Raw genomic sequence first — 21,038 nt, 5'->3', positions numbered from 1 at the left:
GTACCTCACCTGCACACCTTTTAAGAAAGCATCTTTTATGCAAATGAATATATATATATATATATGGCGTACTATACCAGTGATGGTGGCTATGTGAATGTGCCAATGGAAAACTAAAGTACAGTTTGAGCAACCTTGTGTCCATGACACCGTGGGCCTCTCTTTCACATCTTTTGCTTTTGAGATGTGAAAGTGAAGATTGGCTTCCTCAGCCAAAAAGGTTAAATTCTTGTTACAACTAAAGATAATCTTCAGATTTCTCATGACCTCAGACTACAGCACGTGTGCACTCTTTGGTTCATGAAACCACGGGATTCCCACTGAAAGTCTGTTTGTAGAGTGCTGTATATTAGACAAGAAACACACTATACTGGCTAACAGCGTTCACTTTATGGTTTCTGTCTCACCTCCCTTTTGGCTTATTCTATAATTAATAGTGATATATTTGTCTTTCATCAATTAACATCTGAAGACTATTGTGTAAGAGCAATGTTTGTTGGACAGGAGGAAAAAGGTTTGCATGACACAAGCAGTAAGTAAAATTTCAAATGTCTGTCACTGGCCTGTGAATTGTCTTCTAGCCATTCTAGACATTCTGTGCACTCTTAATGTGGCCATTAAGTAAAGAGAAAAGAAAAGATCTCTTAACCCAGTTCTGCGTCACTAATAATCACCAACAATAATCTTTGTAGAATGTTTCTCTGATATTGTAGCTATGAACTAGTATTAGAGCTTAAATCTAGATATTAGGCAATGAACCACAGTATATGAAGATGAGGGAACAATAAAACATTAAGTATATTAAATGAGAGAAGCAGATCTCGTCTGAATCCAATATGAGCTCAGATGCCTATCATCAGTTACGGGCGGGCTCTTTTTAATTAGATGAATCTTAAGTTTCTCTAAGTTGCAGAATCAAAGGGACAAGCCTGATTGGGAGGAGTCCTTAGTAGAGAGATAGAGCCTTGCCTTTGTGTTTTTGCTAATTCTATTTTGGCAATATACCGTATCTGTGTATTTCCAAACACAGATGTGATTTAGTGTCAGAGTGTGTGAAGTACGTGGTGTGGGGGTTGCTGCCTTTGGGGTGCCCATTCCTCAGTCCTGCCCTTTATCTTGGAAGCAGTCTGCCAGAGTAGAAGCGACTCCTAAATTGATAGCCCCACACACAGGCGATGGGAGTAACCAGAGGATGAAACCTGGATGTGAGCCTTACTTATATATGCCTCTCAAAAGGTTAGTAAGGCCCCTAGCCATATTCTTTGATTCCCTTATCAGCGCCATTTCATTCTCGAATTGTGAGCAGGCACCACTGACATGTTCAGAATCAAAGGACCCCTTTGAAGTGCACAAGAGAGCCTGGCTCTCCTTCCTTCCAGTGTGTGTGTCCCACCAAGCTCTCAGGAATGTGGGCAACTCACAAATCTGTCTGGAATGGCTCATCCACCTCCACCTCCCTCTTCAAGACCCTGCTCTTTATAAATGGAACCCACAGGTCTCCAAATAGGGTTCAATGCACAGGCACACATACATTACAGTCTGCACATGCAATCACATGTGCTACATACTAAAATGATGTAGGCCATGGGTGAATTAGGTACACAGCAGTGGAACTTTACATGAGTGGACTGGAAGCCCTCACTCCAGTGACACAAATAACACGCTCTGTTTACTTTACTGATCAAAGTCACAAAAACAGAATGCTGGCACCACCGCACTTGTGCTGCTCAACTCTGGGTGAGGGCAGTAGCTATTACCACGCAAGGGATTTTTCTATTCTAACATAATATCACTCTGTTGCTTTCTCGCTGTGGAATCAGCACACAGTAGCTTCCAATAGCTGAAGAAGGACAGGCATGGCTTACCAAATAGAGGGCGATTTGGTGCTGTGCATCAGTTTCCTTTTCACAGCACAGATTAAATGTCCGAATGAAGGTCGGAAAAAATGCACGGGTGCTTCACTAGTGATGCGATTTTTAAAGTAATAAAGTAAAAATAGCAATGACAACTGGCTTTTCAAATGCCTTCGATAAGATACATTTGATCCACCTCTTTCTTTTGGAAAGGTCCTGTGGCCTCCTTGTGCAGCAGAATTAAAGTAACTAACGAATGCCAGCGAGTGGTCACGGCGTTGAGGAAGATAGAAAATGACATATACGTACAAAAGACGACAATGGTACAATAATTCGGACACTACTGGGATCAACAACCTGGAGCCTGCTATTCGAGGGAGTCAATTCCATTGCATCCTGTTCACTTTAGCAAGAATGTAAAACTCCTTTGCGTCACAATGAGATTAATCTGCTCTCAAAATTACAGAATGTCTAGAAGACTCTGGGGTAGACTTCAAAGCCTTATCCCTTACGTCCCTTAAAGCCACGGCTTGCCAGAGTAGTACCACAATACCAATGAAGCAGAGTGGTGGCTTTCATACGATCCATCGTTCTTACTCATATATATAATAAGCTAGAGCACCAAAATCTCTTTTTTGTGCTATTAGTGTCTTTTGGTGGTAGGCTCTTTTAGGGTAGAGTGAGCACCCAATGATATTACTTATACACGCTTTACAGAAAGAATAATTGAATGCCATATTGAATGTGCGGATATTTCCCTTAGGGAACACCACCGCCTTCGTGTGCAAATACAGTTTGTCTATCATGGTAGAAAAAAATACCCGCCGTTCACTAGAACAGACTGCAGTCGTTTAAGGTGAAAAACACACAGCAAACCTAAAAAACACAGACATTACAGCAGATTGCTCCCAGGTAAGACCCTGGTGGTAGATGAGAAAAAGGCAGTTGCCAACAAAAATCAAAAGTTTATTAGGCTCCTGATGACAATTTAAAGTTCGAATGACACACATTCCTGCTGATGTTCTGGGCAGGAAATGTAAAAGGTTTAAATAGTTGTACAGGATAATACAGCCTGTGATTCTAGAAGATGCCCTGAACCACCGCAACAAATCTGTGCGGATTCATTAATGCACTAGAATAGTGCTATCCAAACATTTTAGAACCACCACCCAATTTTTAGAATGACAAACTTTCAATACCCACCCAGCTTTAATTGACATTATGCAGGCAATATTTTAATGTACATAAACCATGGTATGGTAGTGCAGTGTCATTTCCGGCAGCACATTTTCCATTAAAATGGCCACTAAATTTGCAGAGAAATAGAGTTGGACTGATAAAACGAGTGCACACAAGTTATAACCTAAGAAAATTTGGCTTCAGCGAATACTTATCATTTGTGCATCACCAAGTAAAGTGTCTTGAATTGTTTTGAACCAATTAAAATCTTTGTATCTATCATACGTCAGAATTACAAAATTATGTGCTTAATTTTTGCTTTTCTAACTACTGAATCTTTACTGTTCATTAACAGGTATTCACATTTTGTTGCATGTATCAAAGAAATATGACATCCTATAGCCTTTCCTTTCACACTCCATGTACCATAGCATAACTGTCACATAATTCACTTTACTTTTTCTGACTGCAAAGTGAGAGGACTTTATAAATCACAAGGTTAAAAAAACATAAGCAGCTATTGTTCAGAAGAATTAGCTTGACATCTGTCTTTGAAATGCAGCAAATTTGGCAAGATAAATACAGAATTTTAAGCCATCTTTATTTTCTGCTTGGATTTCCACGACCCACCAAAATTCAGCTTGCGGCCCACAGTTTGCTAACACTGCGCTACAACATCAAAATGGTCCGACTCAAGGAGCGAAAAATCAATGATGACACATGTTCTTGATTTTAGTCATAAGAGACAGGGGACCTTTCTCAGGTTCGAACTTGGGATCGGTTTTCTTGCGGTCCGTTTTAAGTTCTTAGACTTGGATCTTGCCAAGATTGGAAAACCGTAATGATGTCTCAGTAGCTGGAAGATGCACTTTTAAACTTATCACATGTTAAACTGTCAAGTTATGTAGAAACCGCAAGCCAAACAAAACTATAAAATGACTGTTTTCAAAGAAACAGGACTACTGCCTAATTCACACAAAAAATGCCATAAGGTAGCAATTAAAATGTAAAATCAGAGAGGAAATTGCATCTAAGAGCACGCTGTCACAAATACAAGCTCTATGCCATGTCTTATCTGCAATCTAACAAAAGCACTATTTGAAGCTTCATCACCAAAACCTAAAGGGAACAACAAATGGGGCAATGAAATCATCTGCGAAAGGCAGACCACTCAAACAATGGCTAACCATAAAAAACACATGAAAGCCAAGGACGGAAAGCAACTGACCTTAAGCCTGCTCTCTCTCTGTAGTACAAGTTACTTACCTTCGGTAACGATGTATCTGGTAGAGACGATTCTAGCCGCAGATTCCTTAACGTAGAATTATCCTCAGGCGTGAGACTGGACCCGGAAAACTTTCTTGCCCAGCATCTCTGTGTGCCGGGGGGCTGTACCACGCAACTCCGCCCTGATGTCCTCCGCGGGCGTGACGTCAGCAGGTCACATAAGCCCCACCCCGGCGCGCTGACGTCAGTTTGCTTCGGAGAACTTTTCCGCGCCACAACGCGGAGCCATCACAACAAAACTGAGGAGAGCATGGGAACAGTGTGCGAAAAAAACAGAGAAACAAAATAGAGAAAAACAAAGGTGAGAAAACATCACCAAGTGGCACCAAGGCACCAGAAGGCGACAACAGCAGGCCAGAGCAGGAAAAGAGCAGAGAACCACTCTGAGGAACAATTGCGCAAGCCAAGACAAGAGCACCAGGTGGTAGTAAAGTACCAGAAGATCAGCGCAGCAAAGCCAGAGCAAGAAAAGCGCAAGCACCACTCCGTGGAAGCACCTCGCAAGCCAAGGCGAGAGCCACCCCAGAGGCACAAGCATGTGAAAGCGCCGTGACCGAAAGAGAGGGACTGCAACCACCACCACAAGGGAAAGGGCCACAAGCCTGGAACAGGGGAGCAACAGCAATCCACCCCCAAACTACACTGCCAAGGATGGCCACACCTCCCGAAAGGAGTAGGAGGTCAGAGGAGAGGGAAACCATCCGCAGACGACAGTGCCAAGGAAGGCCATAACCCCTGAAAGGAGTAGGTCAAAGGACAGGTAAAAGAACCCCCAACGAAGAAGACCAGGTGGGGATCAGAAACTCTAACAACAGAGGGAAAGAGCAAAAGTAGGCCCACACGCCAGAGAAAAAACATCCGATGGGATGACTGACCGAAAGAAAACGAAGAGGACACCCACAGAAGACAAGCCACCCAGAGGGAGGCGACTGCAGAAACCCAAGCAGAGGGTCCTCGCAGAACGGGGAGGAATGGCGGGTCATGCAAGGAAGAGACACAGGGCCCCCGCAGGGGACAGGTCACAGGGACAAGAAGGGAAAGGCCAGGATATCCTAAGGCCAACCAAGGGAGACTGCCCAACACTCCACAGCGGCAGACAGTGCCCGAAACGCCTCAAGAAACACAAGAACCACCTCAGACCCTAGGGAGAAGAGGTAGAACCGGAGGCAGGGCCCACTGTAAGAACACCACACAGTGGCAGAAAATAGCTGAACACACCTCAGCCGCAAGCGGCGGACAAGGCAGGAACGGCTTCACCGCCAAAAGCGCAGACGGAAGGCACAAGGGAATACATCAAAGGCCACAATGGTGTAGTAGAACAAACAGGCCTGCACTGGCATGCACAGCCAATAGCAGACAACACAGCGGAACTGTGCACCCAGGACAAGCTAGACGCCAACCGAAGGCAGAGGCCAGGAAGGGCCAGGACACGCCCCAAGGGAGGGGCCGGCACACGCTGACCCACGAATGAAGTGGAACCAGACAGAAAGAAAGAGGCGGAGGACAGGCCAAGCCGTCCACCAGAACACAAAAACCAGGGAAGCCAGTCCCCCCCCGGAACACCAGACAGAGGACCAAGTCGGATAGAAGTGCAAAACCGCTACAACGTGATGCCGCAGACAGCAGACTAGGCTAGCGACCCAGGTGAAGGACTGACAGGGGCGCAACGCAAGCCACTGCAAAACAATCAGCAAGAAGATCGCACCTGCGAAATACTGTGATGCCACGGAGAGCAGAAGCCTGACCACTCCTCCCCAGCACATGGTAGAGCTATGTAATAGCTACCATTACCCCCTCATAGGGCATGTTACGTCCCAAGAACATGGGAACCCTCTTAGGAAAAAGTTCTCACAGCAGAGGACAAACAGAAAGACCTGCGAAGAAAACCGCAGACGGCTTGCCAATCAGCCAATAAAGAATACACAGAAGGCCTAATCTCAGGGCCTACACGGCTTACCAACAGCCAAACCACAAGTCAACACAGGGCCGGACCAGCAGCCAACAGCACCAAAGTCCTAACAAAAGGACCTGAAGGCACATAAACCACACAACCGGGGCGACGCGCTACAAGGCCCCAGGGAGGAGGGGGGAGGGAGGAGGGGAAAGGAAGGAAGAAGAAAGGAAGGAAGAAGAGGAAGGAGAAAGAGGAAGAGGAAGGAGAAAGAGGAAGGGGAAGGAGAAAGAGGAAGAGGACGAGTAAGGGGAAAGGGAAAGGAGGAAAGAGGAAGAGGAAGGAGAAAGAGGAAGGGGAAGGAGAAAGAGGAAGAGGACGAGTAAGGGGAAAGGAGAAAGGAGAAAGGAGAAAGGAGGAAGAGGACGGGGAAAGGAGAAAGGAGAAAGGAGAAAGGAGAAAGGAGAAAGGAGAAAGGAGAAAGGAGAAGGGAGGAGAAAGGGAGGAAGGGAGGAAGGAAGGAAGGAAGGAAGGAAGGAAGGAAGGAAGGAAGGAAGGAAGGAAGAGGAAGCCCTGTAAGAAACCTCTGAATTGCAGAATCCGCAGGGGCGTGGAACAAAAGAGTGCTATCAAAAGGAAGGTCCACCAACCGTTCCCTCACGTTCTCCGGGAACACACTATCCTGTAGCCAGGCATGTCGATGAAGGGCCACCGAAGAAGCCATGGTACGACCAAGCACGTTCGAAACGTCCAGATCCGAGCGAAGAATAAAGGCCGCCAGCTCCTGGCCATCCAATACATGGTGCAGGAGATCAACACAGGCACCCTCCTGAGAAGCGGCAGACATAAGGAACTCCGCCGAGTCCCACAAGAAAGAAGTGGCCCTTGCCAAGACACAAAGAGTTTTAAGGGCCCGCAAAGCCGCGCTGGTGAAGGCGAAGATATTGCGCCCCCAGGAATCTAACCAGCGGGCCTCCCGTGACGGGAGAGACAACACCGATGGCAGGGAGGTAAGGGCAGTCTGTAAAAGAGGACCCCTGGTAGAGGGGTGGAGGGAAACAGACCGGGTCATGCGGCGCAGGACGGTGGCAGTGCAGAAGGGGCTGGGGCACCAGGTTCCCCGTGGCGGGCCGCCCCCAAAAGAGACACGAGCAGCGAAGCCTCAAAGGGAAGAAGCAGCTCCCGACCCCCATAGCCCAAATGGAGGCCCTCCAGAAGATGATCCGTGGGGAAATGGGCAGCTGGATCGCCCATGCGCAAGATCCCCGCTGCCGTGGAAACAGCTCGAGCGAAGGCAGCACCGGCCTCCGTAGGGCCCCCGTGGCAGGGGAAAGTAGTTCCTCGGTGGGCGACGGCTGCAAGCTAAGGCAGCCGTCCCCCAGGCCAACCGGAGGAAGGAAAGGCCAAGACCAGAAAGGAGGAAGGGGGGCCGAGGAATGGGGAACCTGAGGCCCTTCCGGCGAAGACTGCGGGCGCGGCGACAGCAATGAGCTGTCCTTGGAAGACGCCGGGGAAAACTCCACGACGCGGCGGCCCATCTCCGGAGAAGATGAAACCAACAACCGCCAAACCTCTGGAGAAGAGGGGGCGCCTGAAGACGAGTCAACGACCCGGCGCCATAGAGTCCGCGACCGGCGTCAGGTCAACGTCGACCGCTGCCGAAGGAGAAGCCAGAACAACCTCCGCCACAACGCGCGGCGCAGGAGACCGGAGCTGGGTTGGAGCCGGGGCGGCTAAGGAATGGCGCCGAAAAAGCGTTGACTCGACCTCCAACGAGGCAGCCGCCTGCATGGAGGAACGAGAGGGGCTCGGGGACACGCCCCGACCCCTAGCCGGCTCCTGCGGTGCCGCCAGGGCCAGCAGCCACCGGCGCCTGAGCGGCATCACCTCGGACGAGGCCACCGCCTGACCAGAGGACCGAGGGGGACTCGAGGACACGGCCAGAGTCCCGGCAACCTCCCGCGACACCACAGGGGCACCCGCGGGGGTTTGCGGCGAGGCAGTGGCGCCAGGGTCCGAAAGAGGGAACCCCCGAAGGGCTGCACCCCGACGGACCCACATCCTCCGAACCTGGATCCGAACCTGTCGGCCCCAGGGCTGGAGCTGCCGGCGATGCTGCAGAAGTCCCCGCCCGCGGCAAGGGATCCTCAGACGTCCCAGGAAGAGAAGGAGGAGCCAAAGAGGCCTGCAAGGCCGCCGCATAGGCCTCCATCTGGGCTCTGGTCGCCCCCGCACCAGGGAACGGCAGATAGGATGGCGACGCGGGGGGCCGCACCACCCGTGGAGAACCCACGCCCCCAACAGATCGGGGACAAACTGCGACACTTACCAACGCGTGAGCGACGCCCTTGCGGCCTGGGAGAAGGACGATGTCGGAGGCGGAAGTTCCTGAAGCCGTCCACGGGGGACGGACGCGGCGACGATGCCGACCTGGACATGCACGCCGAAAGGAGCTTCATCCGTCGCTCTCGCCGGGACTTTGGCTTCATTTGCTGATACGCCTCACAATCTGTGGAGTTGTGGTCCTCCCCCAAACACCACATGCAGATGGGGTGAGGATCCGTCGCCGACATCTGGCGCGCGCAAGATGAGCACGTCTTGAGGCCCGAAGGTATTCGCACACTGTACCCAAGAAAAATGCCCAATGCGGGAAAAGAAGGCTTGAAACAGGCCAGGAACACGATAGGGGTCCGCGTTGCACGCGGAAAAGAAGAAAACTGCGCGCCGGGGTGGGCCTTATGTGACCTTGCTGACGTCACGCCCGTGGAGGAAGTCGGGCGGAGTCGCATGGTACAGCCCCCGGCGCGCAGAGATGCTGGGCAAGAAAGTTTTCCGGGTCCAGTCTCACACCTGGGGATAATTCTACGTTAAGGAATCTGAGGCTAGTAGTCTCTATCAGATCTTCTCTTTATTTGAAATTAATTTGAGGAACTTATGACATGAAAACTTCTAGACAACTAAAGCAGTCTATTTATAAGCAAAAAACATCTCAAGCAAGCTGGAATAAGTTAACTAAATGTCTTTAAGTGGGTACTTTCAGTTTTTCACACCCGAAGTAGCTAAAATATTCTGTTTACACTATGTCGAGTAGCACTGTGGCGACTAAATTGGCCACTGTGAATTTTCCAAAAGACTTTTTTTTAAACACAAGTAAATTTGACTGTGAGGAATTCATCCCCGTCCTGATGCACCATTTAGCTTTCGATGTTCATAAGGTATTAAGAAACACAGCTAATAAACCCCCTGATTGAACAACTGATTTTAAAACACCCATGTATCACTGCAGGCAGTCTCTCCCTCTCTTACTCCATCTAAAGGTAGGGACTAGTTTTTATTGAGGAGGACCCCATGGTGCACAGGAGCAGATGGAGACTAGGACAGGGTGTTCACAAATAAACATACAAGAATAATAAATCATGTAAAAAATGTCCAGGAGCACCAAATAGCAAAGGAATCCTTCAAGGATAAGGGCTGGGTGCAAACATACTGATCAGATATTTTGGTGTTTTATTTGATTCCTAAGTCAGAAAGTCAAAAAATATCTTAGTGATTTCCCCCCCAAAAAAAGTCTGAGATGTCATTCACTACTGAAAATCTTCAGCAAGGGGCTGAATAATGTTGGGGCTTTGTTACATGTACTGGAATTATCAAAGATTCCTTAAGCGACCTTGGAAAGTGGTTTGTTTATAGAGGTGAGAATCATTTTCATAACCATGGGAGTTCAACATCTTATTTGATGAGCGAGGCAGACCAACGGTTTATAAATAAGTCAACACTTTGAGAACTGTTTCCCTCTAACCCCACACTTCACAGCTTCCAGAACTCCCAGACTCCGGAAAAAAGGATGAGGGGAATACCAAGAGACACCATATCACCTTAATCCTCACAACTTTAAGTCACAGAGAGGCAGATTAGATATGGGTGGAGAAACTGGGAGTTGATTTCAATAACATTGCATGAATGTGTCTCTTACCTTTTTCTGAAATCTTTCTTTAACCCATAACGTTTTCATTTAAGAATACCCTTTCCCCCACTTTATTCCCATAACATGTATCCCCTAAGTGCGGTGGACCTCACACGACTCCCTGAATCTCTCTGTATGCCTCACTTCATGCCCACCTAATGAGGTCAAGCCGAGCCTACGGAAGATTCCGCTCTTGATGCGAGTTTAGAAAACAGTTAACTCAGTATAATGTTTGACCTCCTTCTCTTTCCAATTCCTTTTCCTGTTCTGCTTTGCCTCCCCATTTTCTCTGCCCATTTCGTTCCGACATTCTTCACTCCCCTGCACTTTAAAGCAGCCGGAATATAATAACATGAATATAATAAAAGCATAGAGCACAACTTAACAAGCATCCTTCAAGTATCTACTAGATGTCGATATTATTTTATTTTTCGGATTTGAAAAGGAATGAGTTGAAACTTGACATAGTTTGATTACGCACATTGGCATTTCACAATGCTTTATTGCAAACGTTCGGATTAGACAGACATGACTTTGGTATAAATGGCAGAAAAGACGACTGGAGCTTCCCATTCTTTATTTTGAATTAAAGGTCCGTCATTCTGATGATTTTCTTCAACACTGGAGTAAAACCAGTGCTTTCTTTTCACTTGACAACAGGATTTTGTGATTTCTAGGTACATTATGTTTTTATATAGAGTTTAATGCTACAGTTTTCCCACTCACTGAGCGCTGTTAACAGCCAGTCTGTGGCCAACTTCAGAAGTAATGAATTTATCCCTTGAAAAGGATGAAAAGCTAAGTTGGTTCTCCTGGATTTGAATTTGTGACCTGGAGATCACGAGAAGTGCATATGTCAAAGGAAAGCGTTTACTCTGCTAGAAGGCTGTTCTGTCGGCTTATGCAATAATTCGTATGATTTTACTCCACCCTCGCGCCCCATTAATGCATTGTTCATTTAATTACCTATGACTTGCCCCACCCTCTCCCCAGGAATGCATTATTCATTTAATTGACTATTATCTGGAGTTGGCCTTCAGGACACGACAGACATATTTGGGCAATAAATACTTGCAAGAACCTTTATGTGGTGGAACAGGTGATTTAAATGGGAGAATAACAACAACAATAAATGATGGCAAGAGAGCACAGTTTTTGAATTTCCTGGTGAGAACTGTGCGTCCCATCAGAGCTGAAGAGGCCCTCGTTTTCTGCGCGTGGGCGCACTGTATAGCCAAGATACGTGATGCTTCTGTTGCTAGGAGAAGGTGATGCCAAACCAAGGCATGCCCTTGCACTAATTGCCGGGTATGAGTCTTGCAGTTATACCCCAGGTGCTAATGCGAAGTGGGGATTTCAGCGCGAGCAGAATTCCAAGAAGCGTTGCTTGGAAAGCCTGCCTAGCCTGAAACAGCCTTTTCAGTGCTGCAGCCGTCACGCGCTTGCCACGGCCGCAGCACTCCTTCAGCGTCAGCGCCTGCCACAGCCGCTGCACTCCACCAGCCGTCACGCGCCTGCCACGGCCGCAGCACTCCTTCAGCGTCACGCGCCTGCCACAGCCGCAGCACTCCACCAGCCGTCACGCGCCTGCCACAGCCGCAGCACTCCTCCAGCCGCCACGGCCGCGGCACTGATTTACTTCTCTAAACCTCGCAGTCGCTGACAAACACTGCGATGTTAGCGGCAAAAGCCTCTGCGTGGAACACAAGTATTTTGGCTACAATGAAGACAGCCAGCGTCGTATAGTCTGGCCATTTCTCTACGGCTAGACCAACCCTGGAAGCACTCCAAATCGAATCAGCTTACTTATTCGATACTAGTACTGCCATGCAACTTTTCAACTCCTCTCTTTGTCCGTCCACCACTTTTAGTGGGAGATTGGAGGCATGCTCAAGTGCAGACATGCTTCTAATGTTATGATCTAATTTAGGATGGATTTCCCCAAATCCTCTCCAATGGTCTCTAAGCACTTAGTAATATTCGGGGTTTCACTACACTCTTAGAATAATTACCTCTCGTATTCTGGGGTACCAGATATCTTCAGTGTGCATCAGTTGTGTGCCATTCACAATGGATATATCTACAAAAAAAGAAATTATCTTGCTAAAATTATTTTTATAATACAAGTACTTTTCTTTTCGAAACTAGTAATTTTGCACAGTGCCAAGAGTGACCAAAGTGTGGCATTACCTGTGGTGTTACACTTCCATTTGTCTAAAGCCAATATTGCTCGAGCCGGAGCCAGGAACGCAAAGGCACTCGCTTGGAACAAGGGTAACCTGTATGGAAACAGAGACAAGACAGAGCTGAAAGTGAGCTTCAGAGGGAAAGTGACTAAACGTCGTAGTCATGAAGAAACTCGTGATAAACCCTAAGGACATTCCATTTCACAACATGTTCGTGTGGCTAGCGCCCAGGCTGCCTGCAGATCACTGAAATGCAGTCTTCCGCGACGGTTGCTTTGCACTCTTCGGGTCGGGGCCTGTCATTTGAGGAAGGGCCCAGTTCCGAGATCTTCGAGAAAGGATTGAAGGCTAAATCTCCGCGTAAAGTGAACACAAAAGCACAAGTACGGAATAGAAGTTGAGCAACGGAGGAAAATGTTCCCACGTGAGATTAGCTTGTGGGCTAAGCGTACAAAAGCATTAGAGGCAGGAGCAGGAGTCGAGCTCCGGGGCAAAAGTAACACACGACTAACGTGTGTGTGAACCACAGGCACACCAACTTGCCCCCCCACCCCACGAGGCAAAAGAAAGGAGCGTCCCATACAGAAAGAGAGAACACAGACAGCAGGGCACAAGTCGAGGGTACATGTGGGTAGACAGCATCTACACACGCTTTTTACAGAGTGGACAAAGTCTTCCCTGCCAAGAAGTTGGGCCCCATAGAAATATGCAGAAGTCGTCCCAGGGTAATTTTCAGACACCAGGGCCCTATTACATAAAAGGCACACTTTCTATGTTTGCACCAGCGCTCCTTAAAATAGGTGCTCTAGGTGCAAACAGGGAAAGTGTGCTGTATCACATGGAATGCGCTGCCCCAGGACAGTCCCAAACTCTTGCTGCCATGGGGGCAGACCATTAATGTGAAAAACGGAGTGGCTGCGCTTTGAAGCTGCTCTGTTTTTTACAGTGCAGGCGGCAACCCTTCTGCACTTTTAAGGGAGATTAGAGATCCCCATACAGGCGGGCGCAGTGAGTGACTGCACTCACCTGCAAGGGAATGTTTGCGGAGTCTATGGGACTCCCTTCACCTCCTCTAGAGGGCTGCCATCAGGGGGCTCAAGGACAGTGCGCCTAACAGCTTCTTTGCCTCTGAGCCCGCATCTAAAATATTGCAGGGGCGCAGAGGCAACGGTATTCCCTCATTTGCATGGGGCCATGCCTCCATGCAAATGAAAGAACACCCTCTTAAGATAGCGCTAGCGCTTTATGAGCGTCGGAGTTATCAGTATTACAGAAGGGGATGCACAAGCGTCTTCGCCCTTTCTGTAAATAACAAAGTTCCAAGGGGGCGCACAAAGTGGGCGCCAACGCCCATTGCACCCCCGGAGCCCTTCCATAATTCAGCCCCAGGACGCATTTGGCATCGCCTGCAGGTTGTCTGCCTTAATTCCGTGCAGCAACGTGTAGGGGAGAGGGCTTTGTTATTTTAAATATCAGCTGAGCCTAAAACAAAGGGAGAAGTTAAGGGGCCAGCAGACCTCCTTTTGTTAGAGTATCCTGGCTGGGAGATATCTGGAATCTCACTTCTAGCTGCAAATGCAATGGAGGGGAAAGAAAGGCTCACACATAGCGTGTTACTACTTCACAGGTATTTAAGAGAGGTATGCTTTTGACTTTGTTCAGTACTGTATCTAAGGCATATGCATGCACTGTAAGAATGTCAGATGCGTAAGTCTGTCCCAGTATTCATCTCAACCAAATGAGAGGGGATCCTATAACCAAAAGAGGTGGAGCACCAACAAGACAAGTCAAAAAAGAAAATCCTCTACGGTTTGCTCAAAAGCACATCTCAATTGCATACACACCATATACTCAAATGAACATCATCAGAACATAAATGTAACCCCAATCAAAAGAGCTATAATATACAAAGTTATTTATTTCATAAAAAACAATAATACAATAAATGTTAAATCAGCAAATGAAAATCACTTTACAATTTTTGTGGGTATTTTAGTAGAAGATACCACAAAAACAAAAAATATACAATTCCACATTATTTACACGAAAAGGACAGACGGGAGAAGAACGACAAACATAGTTCATTTCAATGAATAGAAACATCAGACATTCTCGGATTATCAATCATAATGAAAATATTACTATTAAAACTTTCTTATTGGGGGCACTAGAGGGCGCATGGCGAAAATGGCCGCACCAGAGTGAGGTTCTGCCTGGCTGAGCCACGATCCGACTAATATCTGCCTGTGATACCAGCCATTCCACTGACTAAAGAGGTGCTACTCACGGCCTGGCTCTTACTGGATGGATTGGTGGGCGCTGCTTGATTGGAGTCGACGGTAGGACGACGATCTGCCCCCGGTGAAGTTTGTGCTTTGAATGCAGCATGGTGGCGTTCGTGGGACTCTGAGTGCCGGGGACCTCGGGGCTCCTTCTGCGGCGTTGGACGGCTGGCTCTGTACTGGAGACGGAGTTAATGTGGCGAGGAGTTGAGGCACATCTGACTAGAGACACAGCCGCCAGACCTGCATCAGCTGGGCTCCGGCGTAGAGAGGAGTGCTGGCGGGGTCTGGCTGCCAGACGCCATTGACACGGCCCTGCGGTGTGGTGTCTTGAGCAGCCGCGACATATCACCGGCCCTGTGAAGCCGCTGCGGGCGCTGTGTTGCTCGCGGCTTTGGAAGATTCACCATCCAGGGCAGCTGCGGAGTGGACGGCGGCGCCGGAAGAAGGTGTCTGAGCCCCGACTCGGGTGGCGGTGAGTGGGGACGCGGCCCGCGGTAGGCCTGCACTTGCAGATGTGGGTGCGGGCCGGATGCGGGCTGCGGCCTTGGAGCTGCTGCCCGGGGCTGGGGTGTGTGGACTGCTGTTGAAGCGCTGCTGGGCTCTGCAGTGGCGTTAAGATCTCCAGGCGGACAGGGAGCTCCCGAGTACTGGTCGAATTGGAAGCACAGGCAGTAGGGAGTTTTTGGCCCCATTATTAAGCGGATTGCACACATGCTACCTGAGGTCATCTGACGGCAGGGATTGAGGCCTACCACTTTGACAGCAGTGCTCCTGGGTACCTGAGGGACAGATTGATAAATCAGCAGCTGATGGGGCAATCGTAGCTGCGTTGGCCTTCAGTGCTGTATCTTGGCATATATATCATAACCTGTTGGGCACTGCGCAACTCCCCCCTGTGTTGCTTCTTGCTCACGCTAGACTAACTGGGCGTGGGGCCTGTGAGCTGTTGCTGCGGACTTCGGTGCAGGCAGGCTGAAGAGGTGTGGTGCCCTCTGCTGCTGAGGTCCCTGGGCCTGTTCCTACAAACAGTTTCTTGAAGCTGGGAAGGTCCTAGCTGTGGGGCTCCCGCTGGGTGGAGTGCGGAGCTCTGCTGCTGCTTGAAGAGGTGGCTCCTTGCGTAGGGGTCTGCTGACAGTTTCCTGTGGGTTGACTGGGGTCCACTGGGGTGTCGCAGTGCCTAAATTGACTATTACAATGGGTCGGGCTGACAAATCGCAAACACGCCTCACATTCGAGGCGCAAAAAAACCCCAAGCCTTCTCAGAAGGCGACTTCGGATTCCGAGGCTGATGCTCAGGACGCGGAGCAATCCACTTTGGAAACCACTCTTATTGCCATGCAGCCTAGTCTCCAGGCTATCGAAGGGACCATGGCGGCGGTGAACCACCGATTGGACCACATGTCGTCTCAACTTGAGAAACATAGCGCACGCATGGGGGACGTTGAGCAACGGGTTTCGGCCGCCGAGGATGGGTTGAGTGATATTCAAGGGAAGACTTTAAATATGGAAAAAATCCTCTCCCTCATTCAAGCAAAGAATGAGGATTTGGAGGCACGCTCTCGGCGAAACAACATTCGAATCACGGGGCTGCCGGAGTCCACAAATGTGGGGAGGATGGAGGTGTTCGTTGAACAGTTGATCACGGACATTTTTGGCACTGAACACCTGTCTTCGATGTTCATTATTGAACGTGCTCATAGGTCTCTTGCGGCTCGTCCGATACCCGGCGCCCCACCTCGCCCCATCATTGCCCGAGTGCTTAACTATAGGGACCGGGATGCTATACTACACATGGCAAGATTCAAAGGTACAATTGAGTATCAGGGTAATACGCTCTCTTTTTTTCCGGAATTTACTGTGGCGGTGCAGGCGGCCCGCAGAGTGTTTGGAGCTGTAAAGAAGTTTTTAAGATCCGTAGGAGTCCCTTATGCCATGCTCTATCCTGCGCGCTTGAAGGTTGGCCCGGACAATGATTGCTAGATTTTTAAAAACCCCAAGGCCGCACTAGAGCATGCTAAAAAACTAAAAAGACAAAAGGCGTGAGTCGCAGGCTGTGGCTGAGGCTGAGGCACAGGATTCAATGGGGGGAAGGAATATGTACTATTGGATGCCAGCACTGTCCAACTGAGCGGCTATGTTCCCTTTTGTTATTATACTGTATTAGTTCAGCACTGAGTAACGATTGACTTAATTGCCTGGGTGGAGGATTCTAGTTAGCACAGGTATATTTACCTGCCTATGTCACTACGCAGCTGGGTATAGTCTTGGGTTCAGGCATAGTGATGGACCTGCTCAGCCACCTCCCTACTGTTGGGAGGCTAGAATTTCTCAGGCGCCCCTGCTGGGTGTGCCCCAATGGTTCTGCTGTCTTTCTGTTCAAAGTTGGGGATGGGCTCTTGGGAAATGGGATGGCTTTGGCAAGTTGGGGGTGCTGAAGTGGGTGGGGGGTTGGGGGATGGGTTGGAGGGACCTCGTTGAAGTTGTGGCAGAACTATGTTGTGGGTTTTTTGTATATGCTGCGGCCTGTTCATTGGCGGATTTCTGTAGAGGGCAGAGTGAATACTGGGGTATGAAGGATTTGTTCACTATGGAAGATGAGGTATTACTATGAACAGTAATGTCAAGTTTCTCACCTGGAATGTGAGGGGACTAAATACACCGAAAAAGATCAGATTGGTGTTTGCATATCTGGATTCTATGGGAGTGCATGTGGCTCTTTTTCAAGAGACTCACCTTACTACTGAAACAGTAAATAAGGTGGGTACGCGATGGGCTGCCACTAAGGTTGAGTCATCCTATTCTAGAGGGGTGCTTATTCTCGTCAAAAAGGGTGTCCCATTCACTGCGCTTAGGATGGAGAGTGATGAGCAGGGGCGAGTGGCGCTTTTGCATGGGAGACTGAGAGGTATGACTGTACTATTGGTGAATGTGTATGGCCCAAATTCAGATGACCCATCTTTTTATTCAGATGTGTGGCGCAGGATTTCTGCCTTTCCCCCTGCTGTGATCATTTGGGGGGGGGTGATTTTAATATTTGCCTTGACCTGACTCTAGATAGACCGGGAAGTAGTGAGGTGAGACAAAAACAGGCGTCGGAAGTAGTGTTGGGAATATGCAACGCTGGTAATTTGTGCGATATATGGCAACTTTGGAACACTGCGGGCCGGGAAAGTACGTTTGTCTCATCTGTCCATACTTCCTGGTCCCGAATAGACTTCTGGCTTGTATCTGAGGAGGCCTGTTCCTGGGCTATAGAGGTGAAGCATGACGCGCGGACGCTGTCAGATCACTCTAAGGGTGCTCCTTGCTATGCAGATCCCCACTTGCGAGAGGCCACCCTTCACTAACCTACTGAATTAATAGACCCAGTTTTCAAACAAACGGTAGCAGAGTTTTTTTCAGGAAAATGAGGGCTCAGTGGAAAGTGCAGGAGTGCTGTGGGAGGCTTTTAAAGTCACCATCAGGGGTGTCTGTATTGGAGCACAGGCAGGAGTGCTACGGGATATCCGGCGTCACATTTAATGGTTAGCAACCGAGTTTGCAGCCCTTGAGCAAGAGTACGAGATCCACCCATCCTCCGCGAAACTAGCGGATATCCGTACACATGTAACGGAGTTTAATAGGACAGTGGATCAGGAGTTACTTAACTGCTCTCGCCGGAAGACGGCCCGCTATTATGGTGAGGGAGGGCGGCCTAGTCGTTCTCTAGCACTAAAATTGGCAGCGCCGCGTTCCCAGGCGTACGTAACGGAAATGCGGGACACAAACGGGGCTGCACATTATTCAACTCCTGAGATTAGTGCTCTTGTTGTAAAATTTTACACCCAACTGTATGCAGCAAAAGGGGCCTTGTCACCTGAAGTAATTGGCGAGAATCTAGATGACGTTGCACTCAGCTGGCTTTCCGATTCCCATCAAGAATACTTGGTGCAGCCGTTTGATGAGGAGGACGTTAAAATGGCCATAATGTCGCTGCCAACTTGTAAAGCAGCAGGTATGGATGGTCTCCCTAGCTAATTCTATAAGACGTACGTGTCGGAACTTGCTCTTCATTTATTAGAGGTATATGCGGAGGCATATGAGAAGGGGGAACTGCCGCCGTCACTCGAGGCGTTACTGGTGACGCCTTTAAAGCCAGATGAACCTCCAGATCAGTGCGACTCCTATAGACCTCTATCAATTATCAACATTGTTAGAACCGGTGGTCTCCAGTTGGCAGAGGTATACACTTCTGACAAATAGGGACCTGCCAACTCTAGTCAGGGAAAGGGGATTACACACTCAGATAACCCCTGCTACCCCCTTGGTAGCTTGGCAGAGCAGACAGGCTTATCTCAGAGGCAGTGTGTTAAGCATTTATGACCACATACAGTAATAAAGTGAATACACTACAGATGGACACGACACAGAAGTTATTATAAAAATAGTAATTTTATATAAGGTTTAGCACAAGACCAAATAACGACAAAAATATACCACAGTCTTAATAAATACTCTTTGGAAGGAAAAATAATAGTTCAAGTAAGGTTTCTTCTTGGCAAATAGTTCTTTAGCAAAGTATTCTTCTGAGCACAGTTCTTTGGCAACAATGTAACCCCCACAGGAGTCACACGACGTCGAGTCTACAAGATTCCCAAGGTTCGGCGTCGACCGCGAGGAGCGCTACGTCGAGCCTGGAGTCGCAACAGACCCCACAAGTACAGTACCTTGAGAAACGAAGAAAACGATGATCCACGACGTCGAGAGGTCGGCGTCGAGGTCGGCGTCGATCGTGCCTCTGAGTCGGGTCAATCCGCAGCGGCGTCGAGGGATGTCGGGCCGGAGCAGCGCTCACGGCGTCGAGAAGGGCGTCGAGTCGATGCGATCAGCAGCGGCGTCGGGACGGGGTCGCTTGGAGGTGGAGCCGATACTCACTCCTCACTGGCGTTGCTGCTGGCGTCGAGACTGCAGATTTTCCCTTGTGTACTGGAACCAACACTTTCCAGCAATTCAGCAATTCAGTAGATGGTGAAGTCCTTTGGCCCTGTGACTTCAACAGGAGACTGGCACTCTTCCAGTCCTTGGAGATTTCCTAGCAAGTGTTCAGAGAGTACACACCAAGTTCCTCTCTCCTTGTTCCTTGGCAAAAATAAAGAAGCAGCTTTCAGGTTCCTCCACAGCAAAACAGCACTTTGGCAGAAAGGGGAGGCAGGTCCTTAGATCAGCAGGCTTCTTGTCCTTGGTACAGGTTTCCTTGTCAGAAGTGATCTGAGTTCTTGGTTCAGGGGTCCTTCTCTTATACCCCTTTTTCCCTTTGTTCCCTTTGTCCAAGCAGGGAGATTCCCACCATCTCAGGTTTGTTGTGGGTGTTGCCAGGCAGAGGCACCTGGCCTATTCACTGAGCAGGGCAGAGTCCTCAGCCGCCCAGCAGGAGGCGGAGCCAGTATTGTCACTGGCAGGAGCAGGGCTATCAGTCGCCCAGCAGGAGGTGGAGCCAGTATTGTGTCAGGCAGGGCAGGCTACTCTTCCCTCACTCTATGTGTAAACGCCACATTCACCCCACACTGACTCATTCAGACCTCTGGAGCCACCCAGCCCCTGACACACACACCAAACCAGCAGAGACCGGTAGATAGTTGGACAAGAAAATAGCCACTTTCTAAAAGTGCTATTTTCAAACATAGAATTTAAAAACCATCCATCCTAAAGGGTGTGTTATTAAATTCTGAGTTCAGGGATACTAAACTCGACTTGCTACCATGCTCCCTGAGTCAGATAGATTATAATGGAGTTAATAATCAGTCTGCCCAGTCTGGCCTATTGGAGGCAGGTAGCCCTTCAATAGTGAAAAACGAAAATGGCTGTAATTCACTATTAGGTCATGCCGCACACATCAGGGCATGACCTACCTTTTACCAACAATGCACCCTGCCCTAGGGCCTACCATAGAGGTGTCTGAAATGTGGCAAAGTGAAGGTTTAGAGACTGGTAAGTAGGTTTCCTTACCAAGTCGACATGGGAGTCAGGGACTGCACGCAGGCGCTGCGGTGGCAGGCCTGAGACACATTTTACACGCTGCTTCTGTGGGTGGCAAAACCAGTGCTGCAAGCCCACCAGCAGCAGTTAACTTACACGCCCTTGGCACACGCAGTGCACTAGACTAGGGTCTGAACAGTAAGTCAACCAAGCCAATCATGGTAACACCAATCAATGTAACAATTTAAAATAGGGAGCACTTGCACTGTGGCACTGATCAGCAGTGGCACAGTGCCCAAAGCAATAATCCAGCAAAAACATCGTAAACAGAGGAGGCAAACAGAAAAAAATGGAGGAGAGACTCATGCCAATGATGCCAGGTCTAACAAACATAGATGCGAAGATTCTCGTCAAAATGATTGACACTAGGCTGCAGTC

At 48.9% G+C, this 21,038-nt stretch overlaps 1 protein-coding gene across 2 annotated transcripts in view; it reads right to left on the bottom strand.

Annotated features, from left to right (window-relative positions):
* The window catches only part of SLC23A2 (solute carrier family 23 member 2), an 833,120-nt gene that overhangs the window by 212,670 nt on the left and 599,412 nt on the right, over positions 1-21,038 (bottom strand). For both annotated transcript variants that reach the window (XM_085636370.1, XM_085636369.1), the window contains 2 exons: positions 12,365-12,453; positions 12,187-12,254 (listed from right to left, as the gene is read on the bottom strand). In XM_085636370.1, coding sequence (XP_085492496.1) covers positions 12,187-12,254; positions 12,365-12,453 — 157 coding nt within the window. The remainder of the gene's footprint in view (positions 1-12,186; positions 12,255-12,364; positions 12,454-21,038) is intronic.

Source organism: Triturus cristatus, chromosome 11, assembly GCF_964204655.1.
Source record: "Triturus cristatus chromosome 11, aTriCri1.1, whole genome shotgun sequence".
Classification (NCBI taxonomy): Eukaryota; Metazoa; Chordata; class Amphibia; order Caudata; family Salamandridae; genus Triturus; species Triturus cristatus.
The sequence above is the reverse complement of the archived record's forward strand: the minus strand, read 5'-3'. Positions and strand labels throughout refer to the sequence as shown.